The 21,985-nt window shown below is 33.9% G+C and overlaps 2 protein-coding genes across 2 annotated transcripts in view; both read left to right on the forward strand.

The window, feature by feature from the left end:
- The window catches only part of LOTGIDRAFT_232262 (hypothetical protein), a 23,082-nt gene extending 11,331 nt beyond the window's left edge, over nucleotides 1–11,751 (forward strand). Inside the window, exons 11-26 of the mRNA XM_009056312.1 lie at nucleotides 56–95; nucleotides 794–863; nucleotides 1,124–1,252; nucleotides 1,580–1,696; nucleotides 2,357–2,483; nucleotides 2,824–2,885; nucleotides 3,399–3,608; nucleotides 4,136–4,254; nucleotides 4,764–4,865; nucleotides 5,795–5,882; nucleotides 6,147–6,233; nucleotides 6,689–6,779; nucleotides 7,281–7,426; nucleotides 7,928–8,086; nucleotides 9,607–9,733; nucleotides 11,506–11,751. Of these exons, the coding sequence (XP_009054560.1) occupies nucleotides 56–95; nucleotides 794–863; nucleotides 1,124–1,252; nucleotides 1,580–1,696; nucleotides 2,357–2,483; nucleotides 2,824–2,885; nucleotides 3,399–3,608; nucleotides 4,136–4,254; nucleotides 4,764–4,865; nucleotides 5,795–5,882; nucleotides 6,147–6,233; nucleotides 6,689–6,779; nucleotides 7,281–7,426; nucleotides 7,928–8,086; nucleotides 9,607–9,733; nucleotides 11,506–11,609 (1,778 nt within the window). The 3' untranslated portion in view covers nucleotides 11,610–11,751. The remainder of the gene's footprint in view (nucleotides 1–55; nucleotides 96–793; nucleotides 864–1,123; nucleotides 1,253–1,579; nucleotides 1,697–2,356; nucleotides 2,484–2,823; nucleotides 2,886–3,398; nucleotides 3,609–4,135; nucleotides 4,255–4,763; nucleotides 4,866–5,794; nucleotides 5,883–6,146; nucleotides 6,234–6,688; nucleotides 6,780–7,280; nucleotides 7,427–7,927; nucleotides 8,087–9,606; nucleotides 9,734–11,505) is intronic.
- A 901-nt stretch (nucleotides 11,752–12,652) lies between these two features.
- The window catches only part of LOTGIDRAFT_232263 (hypothetical protein), a gene marked incomplete at its 3' end in the record, with an annotated part of 10,727 nt that continues 1,394 nt past the window's right edge, over nucleotides 12,653–21,985 (forward strand). Inside the window, exons 1-10 of the mRNA XM_009056313.1 lie at nucleotides 12,653–12,826; nucleotides 13,158–13,314; nucleotides 15,340–15,522; nucleotides 16,171–16,308; nucleotides 16,535–16,671; nucleotides 17,144–17,246; nucleotides 17,602–17,698; nucleotides 18,676–18,752; nucleotides 19,528–19,618; nucleotides 19,789–19,844. Of these exons, the coding sequence (XP_009054561.1) occupies nucleotides 12,749–12,826; nucleotides 13,158–13,314; nucleotides 15,340–15,522; nucleotides 16,171–16,308; nucleotides 16,535–16,671; nucleotides 17,144–17,246; nucleotides 17,602–17,698; nucleotides 18,676–18,752; nucleotides 19,528–19,618; nucleotides 19,789–19,844 (1,117 nt within the window). The 5' untranslated portion in view covers nucleotides 12,653–12,748. The remainder of the gene's footprint in view (nucleotides 12,827–13,157; nucleotides 13,315–15,339; nucleotides 15,523–16,170; nucleotides 16,309–16,534; nucleotides 16,672–17,143; nucleotides 17,247–17,601; nucleotides 17,699–18,675; nucleotides 18,753–19,527; nucleotides 19,619–19,788; nucleotides 19,845–21,985) is intronic.

The raw sequence follows: 21,985 nt of genomic DNA on the forward strand, positions 1-21,985 counted from the left end.
TAGTATTGTTTTGTGGAAATTAAGCCAGATATTCGCAACGTCATTATTTTTTCAGAAAGAGCTCAGGGAATATTACAGCACCATGATGCTATAACGTAAGTAAGCATTGATATATAAAAAAAACGTTAACATATATAGTGATATTTTATCATAACTTGATATTATACATGGGCCTACCTATGATGGAATACTTGTGTATTAATTATTGACATTTTAATGGCTTAAAAGATAAATTATTTGATTACACGACTTTTATGTTGGTTCAAACTTGATCAATAAGATGTTTTCATCTGACTTGTAAACTGGTTATTTTTACCTGTTATAATAAAATAAACAGAAACGACATTCTGCAACAATAATTTAACTCTACAGACTATTGTTTTAAAATCAATTGAAAATTTATTCTACTTCCACTTCCCCCCCCCCCCCCCTTTAACCCCAACCATTACTAGTGACCTTTTGAAATCCATAAAGAATCACCGTCAACCCCAGTCAATGATTTTCTCGCTACGCCACCGAATGGAAAGACTGAACTAATACAGTGCTTAGAGCTCGGGCAATTTTGATGATCCAGGGTTTGATATCGTGCATAGATAGGGCTAATATCTTCCGATTCTTCAATTGCTTTCACCTCAGTCATGCAGATCAAAGAGACTAGCATGGTAAAGAAGCTTTGCGATGGGACAGTAAATCGTGTCTCAGTGTGCTACAGGTCGTGACCTTCACTCCACTGGAAAGTAATCGAAAAAAGTAGACAAATGCCTCTGACCGGACAAAATGTATTATATTTCAGTGGGACAGAAAAGGAACATGTAGCCAATGATTATAATAAGTTACTAAGTGAAGGCATAGAAAAATGTGAGGTAATTTTATTTAAAGATTATTCATCCAATGATACTGCAAACCTAGACCAGATAAAATGGGGTCAAAAAGCCCTTAGTCGAAAAACGGGGTATGTATGGATAATCTTGGTCATATCAATAAGTAATATGAAGCTTGGAACATATTATGTTGTCATTGATAGGAATTTTCGGGTAGATATTCTTTGCTTATATAAGCCCAATAAAGATAGAATGTTTCACTGAGAAATTTTATGTGTTAATTTATTTTTAATATTTTGTAGTCTGTTATCAAAGAGGCTTTTCCAAAATTATTTTTGAAGTCAGAAGCCAGTAAAGAAGATATACCTAAATTTGAATTCTGTGAAAAATTGAACATAACGGAATGTGACGTATCAGAATCAAATGCTCAGGTATAGTTGTGAGAAAATTCACATTCTTAAATCTTGCTATTGGTCAAATCAGACATGTCGTATATCCGAAACGAATTGATAATGTTTTTGTTTCTCAGGAAAGGGGGGTGGGGGGGCTTCAAAAGGTGCTATATGGTGGATTATCTAGATAGTTGTTTCAAATAGTTTTTTTTTTGTATCATATATTTTTATGTACACAATATAGCTATTGAGAACAATGATTTGGTATCATTTTAATATCTTCTTTGACTAGCCACTGACAACATGAGACATTGTTTCGTGTGTTTTGATATCATCGAAATATTTGTACCTTCCTTTAATTTTCAGTTCTTTGTCCATACTTATAATCCTTTGTCAAGAGCCGTTGATCATTGGATGCGATTACCAGTATCAGATAAAAAGTATAAAGTTATTGATGGAAACTCGAATGAAGTTACTTCTGATGTAAGTCCCGTTATATCATTTATACCTTGATAACGATACTTGAATGGTGCAAGTAGAATAGCGGTCAGTAGTTTTAATTCTAGATGTTTACAGCTATTGATTTAAATACAACATATCCACAGCTGTAACTAGTAAACTGAACAAAGGTCATATCCGTATGTTACCGTCACAACCTTTTATTGATATCTTGATCAATTCGACTGAAATTATCATAATAAAAGAATGTCTCATTCCTCCTTGTCAGGAAAAATTAGGAATACAAAGTGTTTGTTTCCAACTGTTAAGATCGAGGGCTAGTTATTACGAGTTAAGACCTCTCCCTATACACGTATATTGTTGGCACTGGTGTCAGCTTGCTCGTCCGCCCGTCCGTTGAATTTCTAAAATCTTGCATAATGTAGAACAGTACTATAGCTCCTTGATTTTCAAAATAATTGTTTAATGTAGGTATTTCGTAAGATCATATAATTATGGAAGTTGCATTGTTTCACTGTTAACCGCATTGGCGTATTTTCATAACCTTTCATCAAATTCTTCTTCAAGTCCGAAAACGTTGATAGTATTTTCTTCAAAAGAGAGTATATACAAAACATAGTGTGCCTTGTGCATAAATTGCTTTGGATTAGGCCTACTTACGTTTTTGTTCCTTTTCTTTTCCAGATGATTCCAATATCAGAGAAAACTAAGTCTATACCTGGAAGGAAATCAACAGCTGCGAATGAAATAGTTTTTTTGTTAACATTGCCGCCTTTTGGTTTCAAAACTGTGTATGTTTCTGCTCAGTTAGGTAAGTGTACATATTATTTACCCTAAAAATAGAGGCATTCTACCATTACCCTCCTTCGCGTGCTAATGGAAACGTCAGTGCTTTGCCATTACAATAGCCACGTCACAATGTTTCTTTAAAGATTTTTTGCAGCACTTGGGAGGCAATTTTAAAGTAAGTTTGGAAAATCAAAAGAGACTCACTCAGATTAAGTCGGACATAATCAACATAAGAGAAAAACAACTTATATTCAAATTGTCAAAATGAGCAGAAGGAGTCGTTGTTCACATATATGGTTCAGAAACGTCAAAGACGTGAATCATTGTACAAATATGTTATTTCTACACTGCTATTATTGCAGGCAGTGGGAATCTTTTACCAGTGTCACCAGCACCTAAGTCTGATTTTACAGTAGGTAATAAGGTGGGTATTGTGTTCTCTTGATTGAATTACTAATAACAACTTTGATCACTCCGATTCTTTTCAAAATGAAAGTCCTGTCAAATAATTAAAATTTCCTCCCAACAGTTTTATTTGAATTCATTTATTTTGTCTTGTGTGAAAACAAAGTCTTGAATCAGAAAAAAAAAATATTTTGGAAAATATGTCAATCAGATCCTGATGTGATATTATGGAATTCCTTTCTATTAATATATTTCAGCAAGCGCCCGGATATTCGGATTCGAGCATTCAGAGATCTCAGACTTCATCTTTGAAAGGATTTACTCTTATATTTTTTTTTTGGCCAGTGGTATTTTTTTGAATTTAGAATAATATCAGTTAAACAAAATTATTTTCGGAGATGAATATATTTCTATTTAGGAAATTACCTTCAACTGATTTACTGGGATCCCTGAGGATTCTGGCGTTAATTGATAAACCAAGGGACATTTAAGTTGCTGTATTGCTTGCAACTACCTATCTGTATATTTTTAGATGATAGAATTGGCGTTTGATGGCAACACTGGACTTGTGAAGAGTGCCACAAATCTCAATAGTGGTAAAGCTGTAAAACTGGAGCAAGATTTCTATTATTACATCGGTGATACTAGTATGAGAGCGTCGGGTGCTTACGTCTTTATTCCGAAGTTTAAAAATCCCACAAAAATTAGAGGTCAAAATCCAGTAGCAGTAAAAATTGTTCAGGTATGGATATTAATCTTGTGATTTTGCAACTTACGTATGCGTAGGAGACGAGTGGTGGGTGAGGATTGGTCGGCCAAATGCTATCTTTCCGGGCAGCGATCGGAGAACTATCGGGCACCAACCCAAAAACAAAGACAAATACAGGTAAAGTTAAACGACCGATAGAGATTGTTGTCTTTTCGTGTGCCCTTTCCAGTCGGTGAAACTCTTGACAAGACTCTATTCGGCGACATCTCCGACCAAGACCCTTCGTGTGCCCGCACCTTAATTGTACTTAAACACTATATAGTTGCTATACTTGTGCTCAAATCAATTGAGGTCAGATTTGGAACAGACGAAACTAGTTCAGAACTCTCCAATCGAGCGCCACCAGGTTTACTTGGATGCTTTCGAATAAGTGGTTAAACTTAAAAAGAGACAATAGGGTCTACATGAAAAAGGATTCCTTCATCACAATTAAGCTAGTTGCCTATCAATGATGTCCTTAAGAAATTTCATAATTCTTATATGTGTGGGGTTGTTTTTAGGGTGTAAATGTTAAAGAAATTCACCAAGAGTTCAGTTCCTGGGTATCTCAAGTGATAAGATTATATGATAATAGTCCTTATGTTGAATTGGAATGGCAAGTTGGACCAATCCCTGGAAAGTAAGTACTAATCATTGTTAACCAAATTGCAAACCTTTGTTATAATAAATAAACCAAGAACTAACAATTTTTGTTTTTTCATACGTTCTAATGCTGGTGTCTGTGCTGTTGATTTTATATATCCAGAATAAGGGTGGTAAGAGCTTTACCATTAAAAATGATGTTGATTGTGATTCGAATACGGCTTCCTTCCAATGGCCAATAATATACAATATTTTTAGACTAAAACTTCATTTGGTTATAACATTTTAAAAAACTGTCTGTTTTTTTTTTTAATTCTTCCACCAATTGCCTGTCCAATGCATCCTCCAATGCCTACTTGGATATAAAGATTTTTCCTGTATATTGGAAAACACTGTCACTTTAAGTAACATTTTAGACACAAATATATAGAACCATATTCGAATTGTTGCAAGTAATTCATTGAAGTAAATTTTATTCATATTTTTTGCGTTCAGTGTATCAGGATATGATTAGAATTGAATTCTGATAATTTTGACATATTACAGCGATTATGTGGGCCGTGAAGTAATATCAAGATTTAACACTAATATTGATAGTAAAGGCGAATTCTATACTGATTCTAATGGAAGAGAAATGTTAAAAAGAAGGTAAGTTGGAAATTGCTATAAAGTGACCATAAGTGAATTTGTGCTGTATGTGAATCATTTCGGTCCAAGGGGAATAACCACTAAATTGTGTAACAGACAGGACACACTCTGTTTCCATGCCAAATCTCATAAATTCAACCTTCGAAGCAATGCTTAGTTTCTGGACAAAAATTCAATATATCATGAACATAAAAATCTTGAACTAGCCAAACTGAAAGTAGACCACTACATTTTATCAACATCCACTTGACTGTCAATGCACACAAAACGACTATTTTTAGAATTATCTCTCATCATCTCACAAATCTGAAAGAAAATACAATTTCAGGCATCAAATTCCATGTCTAGACCAAATATTAGTCAAAAATAGGCACACAAAGCCCACAAAAGAGAGGGAGAAAGAGGATTTCTAAATAGAGCAAGGACTTCATTCCTAAAATATGGACTACACAGCACGGACTACATTCGTATTAGCATAAAATTAATTACTGGAGTGGGTCCACATTGAACGTTTTTATCTTAAACAATGTTTTTCAATATTCATATACCTTATTTTGAAGATTAGATTTTGTATAAGATATTAATTACTAAATTAACATAAAGTTTCAGTAAGACTTATAACTGTGCAAAACACTTGTTAGTCCGTGGGGTAATAGTAATTTGCAACAGATTTACCCTGAACGAAGGTAATTATGCACATTTGTGCTGTCAGTCTACCTTGTATACAGATATTGAAGACACTGAAGGTGTGACTTACATAGTTTCGGATGCTATTTATCCTACCCTTAATTAAATAAAACGTCCAAGTCTTTGCTCAATTTTAATGGCACATTGCGAAATGATTTTCTCCTACTGTCTAAATACTGTATCAGCAATATGAAACTGGATCATTAAAGATATACTATTTTTCATTGTGCATGTGATTTCAGACGAGATAAACGTGAAACATGGAATTTACAAGTGATAGAAGCCGTATCAGGAAATTATTATCCTATAACAAGTAAAATGTTTATACAGGTACTTCCAGCTTTAGTTAACATCATGAAGAGATAAAACAAGGATTTCATGGCAAAACTCTGGTACTAAAAAACTGAATTTGCCATTGTGACCACTAACAGAATGAAACCATTGATCATCAGAAAAAAACTAAATTGTTTAATTTCTTGGCTTATACAATCTTTATTTGCAATGCCATTTTTCAATGTAACATCGAAGTAGCCTACTAGTTTGGACATTTATCGTTTTTCCTAGCTAATCAGTATAATGTTTCATTTTGTTTAGGATGAGTCCAAGGATGTAAGAGTTAGTGTAATGACTGATAGGTGTCAGGCGGGAGGAAGTATTCAAGATGGCAGCATGGAATTAATGGTAAGAAATGACACCAGATATTCTTTGACAAGATCGTTACACCGCATTCAGCAGCTATCGACAGTTTCAGTGACACTACTCGGAGATGTTCAAGAGGCTCTTTACCCATCAAATATACATTTGTCCTAATGTAATGACCACACATACCAAATTCACCAAATACATGAAAACTATGTGCATACGCTGGTACAATTGTGGACAGCGCTCTGGAATGTGAATCTAAATAACAAGAGTAGAAATAATTCCATCATTTACATTCTTTATAATGGTGCAATGAGTTGTCGGAATGCTGCAATTGACTTAAGTAACCAGTATGTTATATGCAGAATCTGAAAAATAAAGCCACAAAGAGGCTCCAAGCAATAGACTGTTGTTTGTTGTATGTTGCATGTTCCTCTGAAAATTGTTTTTGGCAGTTGAGTCCTTATGTTTGTAGCGTATTTAAAATATTCTAGGTACATAGACGATTATTTAGAGATGATGGCTTAGGAGTGTCAGAAAATCTCAACGAATTAGGCGAAGATCAAAAAGGCATAATCTATAAAGGTTGGTTTGGATTTTTGTTTAGTTTATGAACTAGAAATGGTTACTCATGAAAAAATGAAATGGAATTTGATGTCCAACATTTTCAAACTTAATCTGGTTACCGAAGAACACAAATCAAGGTCGGCATTGAATGAGATGTTGTCATAGAAATAGGTACCATTCTCAAGAAAAAATAAAAGAATTGCATTAGATGTCGTCATTAAAAGCAATTCTTAAGACAAGATAATGCACTGGTGACGTACGAAATGCTTACTGTATGCATATTCGAGTAGCGGTTCAAATTGATTCGACTAAAATTCGGACCCCTTCAATCCAAAGATGAGCAGACGCCATTGGCATGTTCGTGTATTAACATTCCTAAGAAACTGATCGAAACCTATTGCAAATTGATCTTTGTTGTATAACGTATACGCATGTATACCGAATGGAATGAAAAGGAAAGATTGTAAGAATAACACCCAATGACGGATTTAAATCGTGGATCACTTTCTTCTTTTTCAGGGAAACATTACTTATTTATCGATGGTATAGAGAAATCAAATGAAGTAACTAGAGACATGGCATTAAAAATACATCTTCAACCAACTCTGTCATTTACAGCTACCACTACTAATTTTGATGCATTCAAGACGGTGTATAATTATGAGGTACCTGAAAAGGATTTACTAAGCGAATACAACCAAACATAGCCTCCAATAACACACGTTTAGCTAAATGGTTTACAATCTTTACAGTTAGCTCTGATTAGTTGTATTCGCTAGCATACCATCCAATCAAAAGAAAGAAAAACAACTTGGAATATCAAAATATTAAAATTCAATGAACTGTATATAAAAGGACCGGGAACTTTGTATAACTGCTTGTCAATTTTCGATTTTAAACAAAAGAAGTTCATTCGTGCTCTAGGCACAAATTCATGGAGAACTGTTCTTTGTACAAGGGCATTTAAGTAGCCAGAATAAAATCATTTTCTGTGGTATTTAGTCACACATTTTACTGTTCATGTTGATCATGTTTCTTGGGGAAAATGAAGTCAATTGCGACTTTTTGTTCATTGCGAAAAAGTGTTTTGCCTGAGTTGTCAAATAGAAAATGCTAGTTTGTCATATTTCTCATTCTGAATTTCGTATTCGAATTTCCCCTTTCAGTGGTCTGGTTTGAGGAATCGATTACCACCAAATGTCAACATATTAACATTAGACCAAATTCTGCCTGGTGAAACTGAGGTTTATTTATTACGATTAGAACATATTTATGAAGCAAAAGAACATTCCGAATTATCCAAAGAAGTCACAGTATCTTTAGAGGTAAATTTTTGATTGATTTATTATTAAGATCAGGAACATTTTTATCATCTAATAACAAATAATTCTAAAGTGTGACTGAAACTCAGTGTCCAAATGACATTGCGCAATATTTCACTTTGTATTTTCAAAAAAAAAAACACTATATTATTATTGAACTTTATATAAAACCTAAGTCTGGTCTAATGAATGTTTATGTGGGGGTTCAGACTTGTTTCAAAATAATGTAAAAGGTGGATATTGCGCCAGCTTCAAAATAACACAAATTGTGTTAAACTTCCCTTTTTATACAAAATTGTGAATATTTGTTTATCTTAAAAAATCATTCTATTTTTTTCATTGGACAATTCATCCTTGTTTCACGAACTCTAATTGTAACTGATTTCAGAAAACGGTCCGATTTTCAGATTTGTTTGCCATTATACGCAGATGAACTTACTGTTAGACTATAGCAAAAATATTTCTTTTTTGGAAAATCTGATTGAATGCAGATCCAAATGTTTCGTTTTTTTCAACAGTTTGTATTGATCTGACAAAATCTTCTTCTAAATTTTTAACATTTGACTTTGTAGTATTGGGCCGAAAGTTGACATAGTGTAAGCAAAACGATATGAATATTGGACAGTTTTAATGTTTTTACACTGAACCTCGCATATATTAAGGCAAGACATGTGATGCATAAAAAAAAATTCGTCGAATCATGAATGGCAGGTGACATAAAAAACATCAAGTGTTAAATTTTAAACAGTTTAGGTTTGTTTAATAAATATGTTTTTCCAATTGGAAATTTGCCAGTAAATATTTTCCTACTTGTAACCTTCAATGTTGTGTCATTGTAGGCATCTGCAGGCGTATCGCCATAGGGAATTTTATTACCTTTTTAAAATTCTATAACATATCCTGAATTAAAAACTAGCGCAGGTGTTGTTACGAAATATTGGATGTGAAGAAATTTTATTCCGTGTTAACATTATTGAAAAAGACAAATAAACATGATATATTTTCACTTAAAATCAGAAGAAATTAAACGCCATGTAATCAACTTTTTGTGGCAACAAATTTCTCAATGATAATAATAAAACTATTTTTACTGTGATTTTTCTTAAACAATTTTGAATAAAATATAATTTACAAAAACAACATCATACCATCACAAAAAAGTTGCTAATGAACAAATTAGCCTACACATCGTGGTCGGCCAATAATCCAGGCCCGGTATTCTCGAAACGATCTTAGCGCTAGGACGTCCTGGTTTCTTATCTTCTAACATTGATTCTAGGGCATCCTAGCGCTAAGATCGTTTCGAGAATACGGGGCCTGTTCCCTGGTTTTCCGATTAGGCTGTCTAATTATTTGAAGAAAAATGCCAGTGTTTCCATTTGATCACTTGCAGTCTAATGATACACTTGTGTTCATGTTTGTGTGGATTTAATCTCTCTTGTTCTTCTGTATCCTATACAATGAAACAGTTTCTAATCTCTGTAGTAGACCCATGCTTTAACAGCCAATTTTTCTTATTGCAGGAGCTATTTACACCATTTAATATTGTTTTTATTACTGAACTATCTCTTGGTGGTAATTTTCATATTTCCGATGTTACAAGATTACAGTGGACAACTGACGATGGCTCTGTTTCTCCCAGTAAAATAGGTAAGTTTCAGATGATTCTTGGTGTTGTGTTTTCTCGCTATGATCATGAGTCATGAAATTGTCAGTGACAATAACTGACCAGCAATCTACCATTATCAGACTAGATAGAAAATTATTTACTAAAATCTGACTCTAAACAAAACACAAATAACAAAACACAAATTTATGATAAATTCTGATTCGGAAGAGATATCATTTAACTATGTAAAAGTCTACCATCATCTGACTAGGTAAAAATCTACGATCATCTGAATAAATAAAAATCTACCACCATCTGACTAAGTAAAGATAGATCTCATAGGCTCTGGCTAGTTTAAGATAGACCACCATCTTACAAGGTAAGGATCATCTGATAAGGTAAGGATCCATTATCATTTTGCAAGGTAAATATTTACCATCATCTGACCAGATAAGGATCTACCTATGTAAAAATCTACCATCATCTGACAAGGTAAAGATCTATCATCATCTAACAAGGATCTACCATCATCTGACAATGTAATGATCTACCATCATCTGACTAGGTAAAGATCTACCATCATCTAAAAAGGTAAAAATCTACCACCATCTGAATAGGTAAAGATCTCTCACCATATGACAAGGTAAGGATTATCATCATCTGATAAGGTAAAGATCTACCATCATCTGACTAGGTAAAGATCTACCATCAGATCTACCATCATCTGACTAGGTAAAGATCTACCATCATCTGACTAGGTAAAAATCTGAAAACGTCAAGATCCATCCAGGACATGGTTAAGAGAGATTTACAATATCCTTACTACCTTACAAGGTTAATATAGTCTAATCTGCCATCATCTAGCAAGGTAAAAATCTGCCATCATCTGACCAGGTAAGGATCAACCACCATCTGACAAGGTAAGGATCTACTATCATCTGACTAGGTAAGGGTCTCTCATCATCTGACTAGGTAAAGGACTACCATCATCTGACTAGGTAAAGATCTACCACCATCTGATTCGGTAAGGATCTATCATCATCTGACAAGGTAAAGATCCACCATCATCTGACAAGGTAAGGATCTATTATCATCTGATTCGGTAAGGATCTATCATCATCTGGCAAGGTAAAGATCTATCATCATCTAACAAGGTAAGGATCTACCATCATTTGACTAAGAAAGTAGAAAAATCTGAAAACGTAAAGCGTCATCCAACAAGGACATGGTTAAATTTGATTTACAATAAGATATCATTTGACTAGGTAAAGTTCTATCATTATTTGATTTGGAAAGGATCTACCATCACCGGACTAGATATTCAAATTTTAGAATCGAAATAAATGTGATGATTTATACTCTTTTATACTTTTATAACTAAAATTCAATTCCTAATTTTTAGCAGAAATTGGTGTATCGAGTTCATACCATTTTTTTTTTTTTTTTTGACATTAAAGGGACAGGTGGGCCCTTTTTTGACCAATCGTCTCAGAAACAGGAAAATTCTAGATAAGCCCACCATCGAAATTTGAGCCTTCATATCCATCTATGTCCAGAATCACCCGCGTTTGAAAGTTAAAAAGACAGTCGTCTTTTAAACTTTCTATCATATAGAAAAGACATATATGGAAATAGTAAGTGAAGCCTAGTTTGGGGTATTTTTGAAGGAATTATGCAATTTTCGTACATTTCTAATACTTCTGAAGACTATTTACATATATTCAAGACTCAAATCATCCCCGAAAACGGCCCATCTGTCTCTTTAGCACATACCAGTTCATAACAGATAATTTTAAACGTTACTTTTTTACAGGTTCCACGCAAGATTCCTCAACTTTACAAGCTCCGTTCCATATACTCCTCAAACCAATGGAGATTCGCACATTCCGTATTCAAATATCCGCCCGAGATAGCTGAAATCTCATGCCTTGCATTTTTAATAAACATCTTTTTTTTCTTTTTTTTTTTGTGGTTATGTCTGTTCATTTTCTTTTTAAAATGTTGTTCTATTGTATAAATTTTAATTGTTACAATATTTTAATAAAAAAATATTTTGTTATATATGTTTGTCCTTGCAACGCTCACCCGACCCGGATTTATCTGGCATTGTGCACAGGGCGGATATATCTTGACAGTTGATTTAAGCACCTCAAAAGCATTTTTCACGATCCACATCAGTTCTCTGATAAAATATTAATATTAAGTTCATCGATATATGGAATTTTACTAACAAATTTTATGAGAATTAGAATATCGAATTAAATACTAGTACTGATTATCTTAAAAGGACTTTGCGTTGATTCACATGTAGAAGCATGGGCATTATAGGCATCACTGAATTTATTTTGTGTTCCATCTATTTAAAAGTCGTGTCATTAAATCTATCAACAACTTTGGAATTTTCTACCCAGTTTTTCCCTGTCAGTGATGAAGGTCCTGGGGCGGGAAAGGGATCCCTTCACAAATGGAAATCTTTTTCCTGACCAAATCTCCCTCATTGTATACTACATGGCGTTCCCCGTACTCAAAAACCCGACTAAATGCGGAAAAGTAGAACATAAAACAATACAATCTATTTTTAAAATTTCTAAAATCGAGCGATATAACCACTCAGGACTTTTAATATTTTGAAAAAAGACATAGGTGGGTGTATGAAGAATAAAAGACAAAATATTGATGTCTCTAGCGGACCGCCGTACAAACCGGTTTCTCCCGAGATGGTAGGCTTACAGGTTGGTAGAGTCTACATTGAAACCCGAGTGTACGTTAGGTATGTTCATAGAAATATAATCGGTTTATTATCAGCGCTGTTTTTATAATTTCTTCGGCATCAGAAAGTGTACATGTATGAACTTCTAAGTCTAATGAATTTCACATAATGTTAAAAATTCAACAATGGATTGTAAAGTCCTGAATTTATTTCAGACATCGCTTTGACCTACATTAAGTAATAAAAATGCAATATACGTAGTTGTACCTTACAAAATTTTATCTTGCGATCTATACCATTACCTAAATATTTAGTTGAAGAAGAACTCTGATGTGTTTTCAAATTGATGAATGTTATAATGAATTTTGGGAATTTTATACTTTTACTTTTGTGTATAGTTTACATCGACCTGTATAAACCGACCGTGAGTATTAAGAAACAGAGTAGGGAAGAGTCGAAGTATTTCGACTCGTTGGGCGTCCTTGACTAATGAAACTCCTAACAAATCTCTTTAATCTTGTACAGAATTTGAACACTAATGTACAGAAAAGCAACTTCATGAAGTAAGACTCTGTTCATAGTGTATTCTTCAACAAAGTTGAGTAACTGAGTAATTGTGACACTTTTTTAGAGTAAGTAGGGTTACAGTTTTTTAATTGTCTCAGAAGTATTTTTTTCGCTTTTTTGGGGGATCGAGATATAAATAATCCTAAAAAAGGAACATTTTTATAAACAACATTATATTTTACATCTAGTTCTATGTTGATGGTAAAGCTGGTGACAATTGTAGTGGAAATGATACATCAACGTGTGGAAGTCCATCAACACCATACGTGTGTAAGAATGACTACTGTATTTGTGACCGGAAACTGTTTTTTGAAGATGATGTTGGGAATTGTGTTGAATATAAAGGTAATAGATCAATATTTAAAACAGCAACTAGGTCGGACCATAGACAATCGAAGTTAGATAAGTTTACACACCATTACTCAACTGTAAAAAATAGACATTTACCTATACATTTAACTGGGTATGACAAAGACAGTTTTTCAACTACTACAGGGACTGGTTGAACTAAGACCACGGGTTTAAGAGGGCTCCAGAAAAAAAAATACAAATTTAAAAAAAATACCAAATATGTGTCTTAAGCGTTAACACACAAGTTTATGTCGTAGTCCTACCAAGTGCAATATTATTTCCTTATTTAAGAAGATAGCTTGCCAGCCAAAGGAGGTAATACGCCCACTGGCAGATTTGATTTTGAATCAATATATTTGGCAGTAGAGTTATATCACCAGAATGAAATATTCAACCTATTAGGGGTGCAATTGAACAATATCACCAAGTTTTGTCTAACTCCGTCAATAATCGTTTTTAGTTTTCGGGTAAGAGAGGTTTTGATTCTCCCAAATGTACAGGCCTAGGGTGGAACAGACACTTTATTTAGAAATTAAGATTAAAGGTATTGATATTGGGTTTTCTTCTGTTCTGATTCTGATTCTGGTTATGTACTGATTGTTTTTAGTTTACTATGAACAATATTATCATTTAAGTTCATATTTTTTGAATATGCAACTATCATTTTCTGCTTATAGACATGGAGGAATTTCTCTTGAAGGCTCTTATAGTTGGCATGAACTATCTTGCTTGCTCGATTGCTGGTTGTATTGAATGGGACAACAAAAGGTGCTATGCCTACATTATGGTGAATATTTAGTCCTATAGGTTTTGCTGTATTCAATGTCTCAATCCAATGGGCTTCCCTAGATTGACGGAATTTGGTAGTTTCATCTTCGGGCAAGTCAATTTCTTTTCGCTCAATTGGGTTTCGGGGAAGGGAGGGTTGATTCTCCCAAATGTACAGGCCTAGGGTGGAGCAGACACTTTATTTAGAAATTAGGATTAAGGGTCTTGATATTGGGTTTTCTTCTGTTCTTATTCTGATCTAAAATTAGAAAAAATAACTCGCCCGATAGGCGAGAAGTATAGTATCTGTTATGTGCTGATTGTTGTTAGTTTACTATGAACAATATTATCATTTAAGTTCTTATTTTTTGAATATGCAACTATCATTTTCTGCTTATAGACATGGGGGAATTTCTCTTGAAGGCTCTTATAGTGGGCATGAAATATCTTGCTTACTCGATTGCTGGTTGTATTAAACGGGACAACAAAGGGTGCTATGCCTACATTATGATGAATATTTAGTCCTATAGGTCTTGCTGTATTCAATGTCTCAATCCAATGGGCTTCCCTAGCTTGACGGAATTTGGTAGTTTCATCTTCTGGCAAGTCAATTTCTATACGCTCAATTGGGATTAGGGCGAGATCGTCTATTGAATATGGTCGTCGAGGTTGAAATGATTAGAAACAGGCTTGTCTTTCTTTGATATCCGACCTATTAGCATTAAAACGAGTTCGTATATTATTCTTAGTTTCTCCTACATATTGTTTAGGGCATTTCTTGCATGAAATTAAATATATTAAATTCGGATGTTCACATGTTAGATGTTCCTGTATCGGGTACCTTTTATTCGTAGAGTTGCTTAAAAATAATGAATTTCTGATATAAAGGGACATGTTTTGCATCTACTGCCCAAACATGGAGCACTTCTTAAACCTGGAGGTACTTCGGCATAAAGCCTGTTTTTAGCTACTATCTGTGCTAAGGTGGAATTTTTTATGTTTTTTGTAAAAATCGTTTAGAGTACCCACGCTCTTTCAGTTTTGAGAAAACAATCGTACAGGCTTGGTTGAAATCAGAAGAACTTGTGCAAATTCGATGAAATCGTAAAACTTGTGACTTAATTATACGAGAAAAGGTATGTTTTGGGTGAAAGGAGCTCTTGTGCAAGAGTTGATGAGTATCAGTTTCTTTGAAATACACTTTAATATCCAGTTTATTTAACTGTTGGCTGATTGATTTATATTTTCCAGATCCTGTTCCACCATCTAAAGTTGAAATAGTGGACCAAACAGCCACTAATTTAACTGTTACATGGACAAAACTAGCAGAATACCCTGGTCCTATGGCGTTTGTTGTAGAAATGTTTGAAACAGAAAGGCGAGACAGTGAAGTAGCAGATAAAACATTGTATACCGCACATATTGGCAAGAACGGTAGATAAACTTTTTATATACCCATAATTCGGAGGTATATTGTCAGCCCCTTTGTCCTTAATTGGAACGCGATAGGACCTAGAGTTTTGATCCGATTTTAATGAAACGTGGTCTGAATTAAAGCCTTGAAGAGAAAGAGGTTGATGTTAAATTTATCTTTTTTGAAATGATTAAAGTAGTTATGAAATTGTCCGCTGTGTGTTTAGCATTTCTGATGATTGCATTCTTTCTCTGTAAAGCCATGTTAGCAGTTACGTTGATTTCTTTCTTTTTCAATGCGCCTCAAATTCACTTTTAAAAATTTGTAATAAAATCGTATACAGAAATTACGAGTTTTCGAACATTTAAACCAAGAAGCTGATATTGTTGCACTTCTGCTGTCTTCTTTGCTAGAATACACAATTTGCTTGTGGTCGCAAAAGAGACGAGGTTTTTAATCATTTGTTTATTCATAGGGAGATCTTGAACGTGTTTGTTTTTTTTTCACAAATATCAGAGGAATAGATATTGGGTTATTTGCCAAAATATGTCCAATTTGGCGTGTGGACGCGATTAGAAAGAAATGATCAGATTTTTGCACGATTTTCCGATGGATTTTAATCTTGCGTGAGAGAATGGCATTTTTTCAACTGCTCGTTTCTATTACAGCTTACAACACTACCAAGTATATCCACAGCAATCGTATTGTTGGTTACTGGACCTACAGAGCTGCTGTAAGGGTATTTCTACTAAATGATGAAAGCTCGAATAATTCATACTCAAAGCAAATCAGGACACCCACAGCTCGTAAGTTACAATTTGTCTTTTCATTACGCCGTATTGATTTACAACTGAGATTTCAAAAATAGAGGATTTGAGCCCTTTATTTACAAAATAAATCCCCCCCACCCTCCTTGAATAGATTCGAAAAAATACGGCATTAGCACCTCCGAATCCAAAGTTCTGCACTGTTGTCTATTATTTTTGGCCATTGTTATTTACCTGTAATCGTGTTTGTGTGGGTCTCTTTTAGCGGCAGGTACAGTTCATGTATTCCGTGTTATTATTCTGGGACATAATCATTCCGATGCTAAAGTTTGGTGGAGATGTCCACATGAGAAGGAGCGCAATGGTATTATAACAAACTACACTGTAGAAATAAAATTGAATGTAAGTTGAAGTTGTTATTATTTTTCTTTATGTAATAAGTGGTTATCAAAATGTACAAGTTGGCATAGGAAGCGAAATGACTAATATTAGATTGTGGAGTTCTTAAAGGAATTTTTAAAAAGGTTTTATCGGGGAAACTGATGGTATCAAATTGCACCATACCAATTTTAAATCAGACGTCTGTGGTTTCTGCAATTCCACTAAAACTAAGTGTTAGGCCATACTGGTTGCACGAATAACTAGATTGTAATGTATATTGATGACTCCAAGTGGTTAAGGGGAACCTTTTTGTAAGGTCATGACATTTGCTGCTGAGTGAAGAGAGACAATAATAAAAGACAATGTTAGACAGGTCGGGAAAACATACCCTGCAATCCTTTCAAGTTATTCTTGGTTATGAATTGTTGCGCTTTACGAAATGCAATTTGAACATGAACTATTTCCTCAATTTTTAGAAACAATTGACGAACAGGTAATACGAAAGTTTATCACGTGGAAACAAGCAAAAGAAGCTGATTTTAATTCGCCATTTTTAGTAACAAAGGGAGATTGGATAAAACTCTCTAATAATTCGGGTAAGTCAACAAAGTTCCAAAACGTTGTAAATGATTCAACGAGTCATAGAATTTTTGTCGGCATTGGTTAGCCTTTTATTTGACCTTATTGTTGGATTAAACTTGAAGGACATGTAGTAATCTGGATGAGACATTGGGATACGGAAGTTACGACCTAAAATCAAGTCGACATCGTTCTAAGTTCATTTTATCTTTATACTTTCAAATGAATCAATTAAGTTAACTACATCAATGATATTAAATATATTTTATATTCTTTCTGTAAACCTTTTTCTGAGAGAACCCTCTCTCTCGTCCTTATGAGTTTATATTAAAACGAACACTACAAATGACAAATGTTTTTATAATTTTTCAGAATTTTCCACCTTTACGGCGGGCAATGATGATGGTTGTGATGAAAAACCGACTGAGGAAATTTGTAATGGACCTTTAGAACCAGGTACAGCATACCAGTAAGTACAGAGTTACACATGCTGATATACACACTTATCGTTTATTATATATTATTCAGATATTTCAGCCTACTTACAATTAAACCAAACTTTCTTTACGTTTTTTACTAGCTTTTGTTCTTAATATAGCCACTTCAGATAGGGTCTAACGACAGCCCACCCAAAAATATCTCGTTCAAGAGGACAATCGTTAGACCCTTACTGAAGTGGCTACATTAAATATAAAAGCTAATAAAAACGGAACGGAAGTTTAATGTAATGTTAATCAGACTGCAGATATTTGTAGAGCTTACTTAATATCGGTCACTTATTGTTATTGGTACACAATACTCGTGCAAAGTGGTGTTCGCTTACAAGGCGTCAATTAATGGGATACTCCCACTTAGAATGGACATAAAATTTAAGGTCTCAAATTTGGTGAACAAGTGTATATATTCATCAGTTGGACTTGACTAATTTTATTGAAACATTTATTGCATTTATTGGATTATAGGGGGATTTTGTTGTATATTTATGTCACCAGGTTAGTCCACTGATGAAGAAAGACTCATCTTGACAAAGTTTAAAAATTTATTTTTTGGTCAACCTAAGCGGTAGTATACCTTTAAGCAAGGATGCTGAGAGATTGGATAGTTTGCCTACCTTATACTCCAATTTCACCAAGAAGTGTTTTTGCAATCGATTGAATCCAGAGCAATGGATCATGACGGCGGGACGAACAGGGCATCCTAAATTTGCTTTTAAGGCCGATCATTTCAGTTCACAGGGGAGCGGATACCGAAAAAGTGATCGGCTAAAAGGATAATTAGAGTTCAATAGATGCTATATATGTAATTATACTGAAAATGCTTTTAAAATGTATTATTCAGAAATATAAGACGTATTTATAACTCCTTTATGAGCTGACCTCATCAGAAAATGTATGAAGATTTCATGTAACTGTCCTTTCTCAAAAGCCTCGTATTTTCTATTTCTAGAGCGATTGCGTTTTCGTGTACCAGTGTTGGGTGTTCATATACATATCTAGGAGGTTCGGGTTGGTATAGAACGCAAGGTAAGTGTGATCATACAGCATCTTGACGTGGTCTTTATTGACAGACTGTTCAGCGGACATGAGCCAAGGAAAACTGCACATAGACACAGTTGCGTTTATAGGAAACATCAGGTGAGGGGAGCGAGCAGGGTCCACAAAATATTCCAGGTGGGCCACGGGCCATCCTTTCACTATGTAAAATAAGAGTGAAATAAAAAATTTAGTTTGGTTTTAGAAATGGAGCTTTATTTCTAGAATTTACTTCACTGGCAATTCAAAATTCACCAAAGCCGCCGCAAACTTCATGACCGCCGGCAAGCTCATGTCAGTTAGACTAAATTCAATGGTTTAAGAGATTGTCCAACATGCTAACGGTTTATAGCAGAAGTTGAAAACGATTCTGGGAGACTAATGGTCGCCCAAACTTCGAATCACTGGTGGCGTTATCCACCTGGAACTGGTGGTGCAAACAGGGGGAAGATCGACTTAATGAAATGGGACCATTTTATTCAGCGCATTCTAACACATTTTATGCAAAAACGGGAAACGGGATTTTGAAATCTCTTAGAAATGAAGTGGGGATAGGCTATAAACTACTTTTCTTGGGGTGCATTGGCGCTGCCATTGCTTATTGCAGTTCAGTTCCCACTTTATGCGACCAAGAAATGTTATATACAACAAAAGGTATTGAGACTGGACAGATATGGCTTTATTCCTCCTGGACTTCGTCTATCTGTAATCTTACAAGGTGAACAAGAAAATCATCTGAATTAGAAAATTGTTTTATATATTTCAGATAAAGATAGAACGATACCAATTGTGGCAGGTATTTTGGGTACAGTGGCTGGTCTGATTCTGATTGGTGTTGTCATTGTCTTATATAAAAAGTAAGTGTATAAAGCACATGAACAATTTAAATCAGATCAATTGTTCTAAAGAAAAACAGGGTGGGTGATTCTACACTGTTGGATTGTTTATGAACTAGATGTTGATCTCTTCATATTTCAATTTTCACATTTTGTACTTTTTTTTATACCATTGTGATTTATATTTACAGAGGAAAACTACCATGTTCCAGTAAACAGCGTCCCTATTCGGTGACTCAAACGGAACGTAAGTAAAAATAAACTAGATGCAGTGGAATAAATGCATATATTACAATCTGAACATTCATTAACCTGGATATTCTCTTTGAAATAATGGCAATAAGTTTCTGGTAACAAAACAAATAACAGGACTGGTAGTACAATACTGTTGCAACTCTGTCCATTTACAATTTGATTCAAATGCATATCTAAATGATTCGTTCCGTGAGTTGTTTTCTGTTTGTGATTCCACTGGTTTGCCATCCACCTGAAGGACGAGGCTATTTAATTCGGTTTACGAATGAAACGTTTTATTTATTATTGCTCAACACTGACATGTAATATTTCCAATTTTTAGTTTGTTGACAATTCGACTGAACATAACTGAAGAAAGAAAATCCTCTAATCATGAATGGCAAATGTAGAGTAAAATCTATCACATGTAAATTTTCATTTTAATATGATTTTCTTTCCATTTAATTCTCTCTTTTCCAACTTTATGTTTAAGATTTTGACGTTTGTGACGTTTGTTTTACAGTGTTTAGCCAATGAATCAAGCTAGCCAATGAATCAAGCTAGCCGGCTAAATCACCATTAGTTTGTCTTAAAAAATGTATGGTCTTTGTTTATCACATTTTCTAACTGGACAATAATAAATGATTAGATTTTAAATTCATTTTGATATTTATGAAGACTGTTTGTTTTTCAGACGTGAAGATGTGATATGATAATAATTCAATCTGAGTACACCTATCTTATATTGTGTAACTAACCAATATTTCAAAATAGCATCTCTTTTGTTTGATAATCTGTAAATGTAATAGCAGTATGCAAAACAGAATGTAAAAATGTAATCTTTACTGTGAAAGTGTTATATTTAATGTGAAAATGCTATATTTAATGTGAAAATATAATCTTTAATGTAAAAATGTAATCTTTAATGTAAAAATGTAATCTTTAACTTGAAAGTGTTATCTTTAAAGTGAAAATGTAATCTTTGATGTGAAAATGTAATCTTTAATGTAAAAATGTTATCTTTAATGTAAAAATGTTATCTTTAATGTGAAAGTGTTATCTTTATTGTAAAAATGTAATCTTTAATGTGAAAATGTAATTTTTAATGTGAAATTGTTACCTTTAAAGTGAAAATGTAATCTTTAATGTAAAAATGAAACCTTTAATGTGAAAATGTAATCTTTAAAGTGAAAATGTAATCTTTAAAGTGAAAATGTAATCTTTAATGTGAAAGTGTAATCTTTAAAGTGAAAATGTTATCTTTAATGTAAAAATGTAATCTTTAATGTGAAAATGTAATCTTTAATGTGGAAATGTTATCTTTAATGTGACAATGTAATCTTTCAAAATTTTAAATGATCTTCAGTGTGAATATTTGAATTTATTATGAAATCTAGAGCTCAGGAGACATTATTGTTTTGTTAATATATAGTTTTTATACGCCAACATGAAATGGGGGGCGTATATTTCCGTCAACCATGTCCGTCCATCCACAATTGCTCGTAAACACTCTACAAGACACAATTCTTGACGGATTTTGACAAAACTTCGCAAGAGTGTTCCTAATCACCCAAGGATGAACCCTATTGAAATTCAGAAGAATCGAAAAATATTTAGTATGAGTTATTACCCTTGTTCTTGAAAACGCATTCAATTTTTAGCTCTTAAACACTCTAGAAGGGACAATTTTTGATGGATTTAAACGAAACTTGGCATGAGTGTTTGTAATCACCTAAGGATGAACCCTATTGAAAATCAGAAGAATCGAAAAATATTTAGTATAAGTTGTTGCCCTTGTTCTTCAAAACGCGTTCAATTTTTAGCACGTAAACGATCTAGAAGGTACAAATCTTGGTGGATTTTGACGAAACTTGGCATGAGTGTTTGTTATCACCCAAGGATGAACCCTATTGAAAATCAGAAAAATCGAAAAATATTTAATATGAATTATTGCCCTTGCTTTTGAAAATGAGTTAAATTTTTAGCTCGTAATCCCCCTAGAAGGCACAATTCTTGGCGGATTTTGATGAAACTTGGTGTGAATGTTCGTAATCACCCAAGGATGAACCCTATTGAAAATCAGAAGAATCGACAAATATTTAGTATGAGTTGTTGCCCTTGTTCTTGAAAAGCGCGTTCAATTTTTAGCTCGTA

This window comes from Lottia gigantea, assembly GCF_000327385.1.
Source record: "Lottia gigantea unplaced genomic scaffold LOTGIsca_27, whole genome shotgun sequence".
NCBI lineage: Eukaryota > Metazoa > Mollusca > Gastropoda > Lottiidae > Lottia > Lottia gigantea.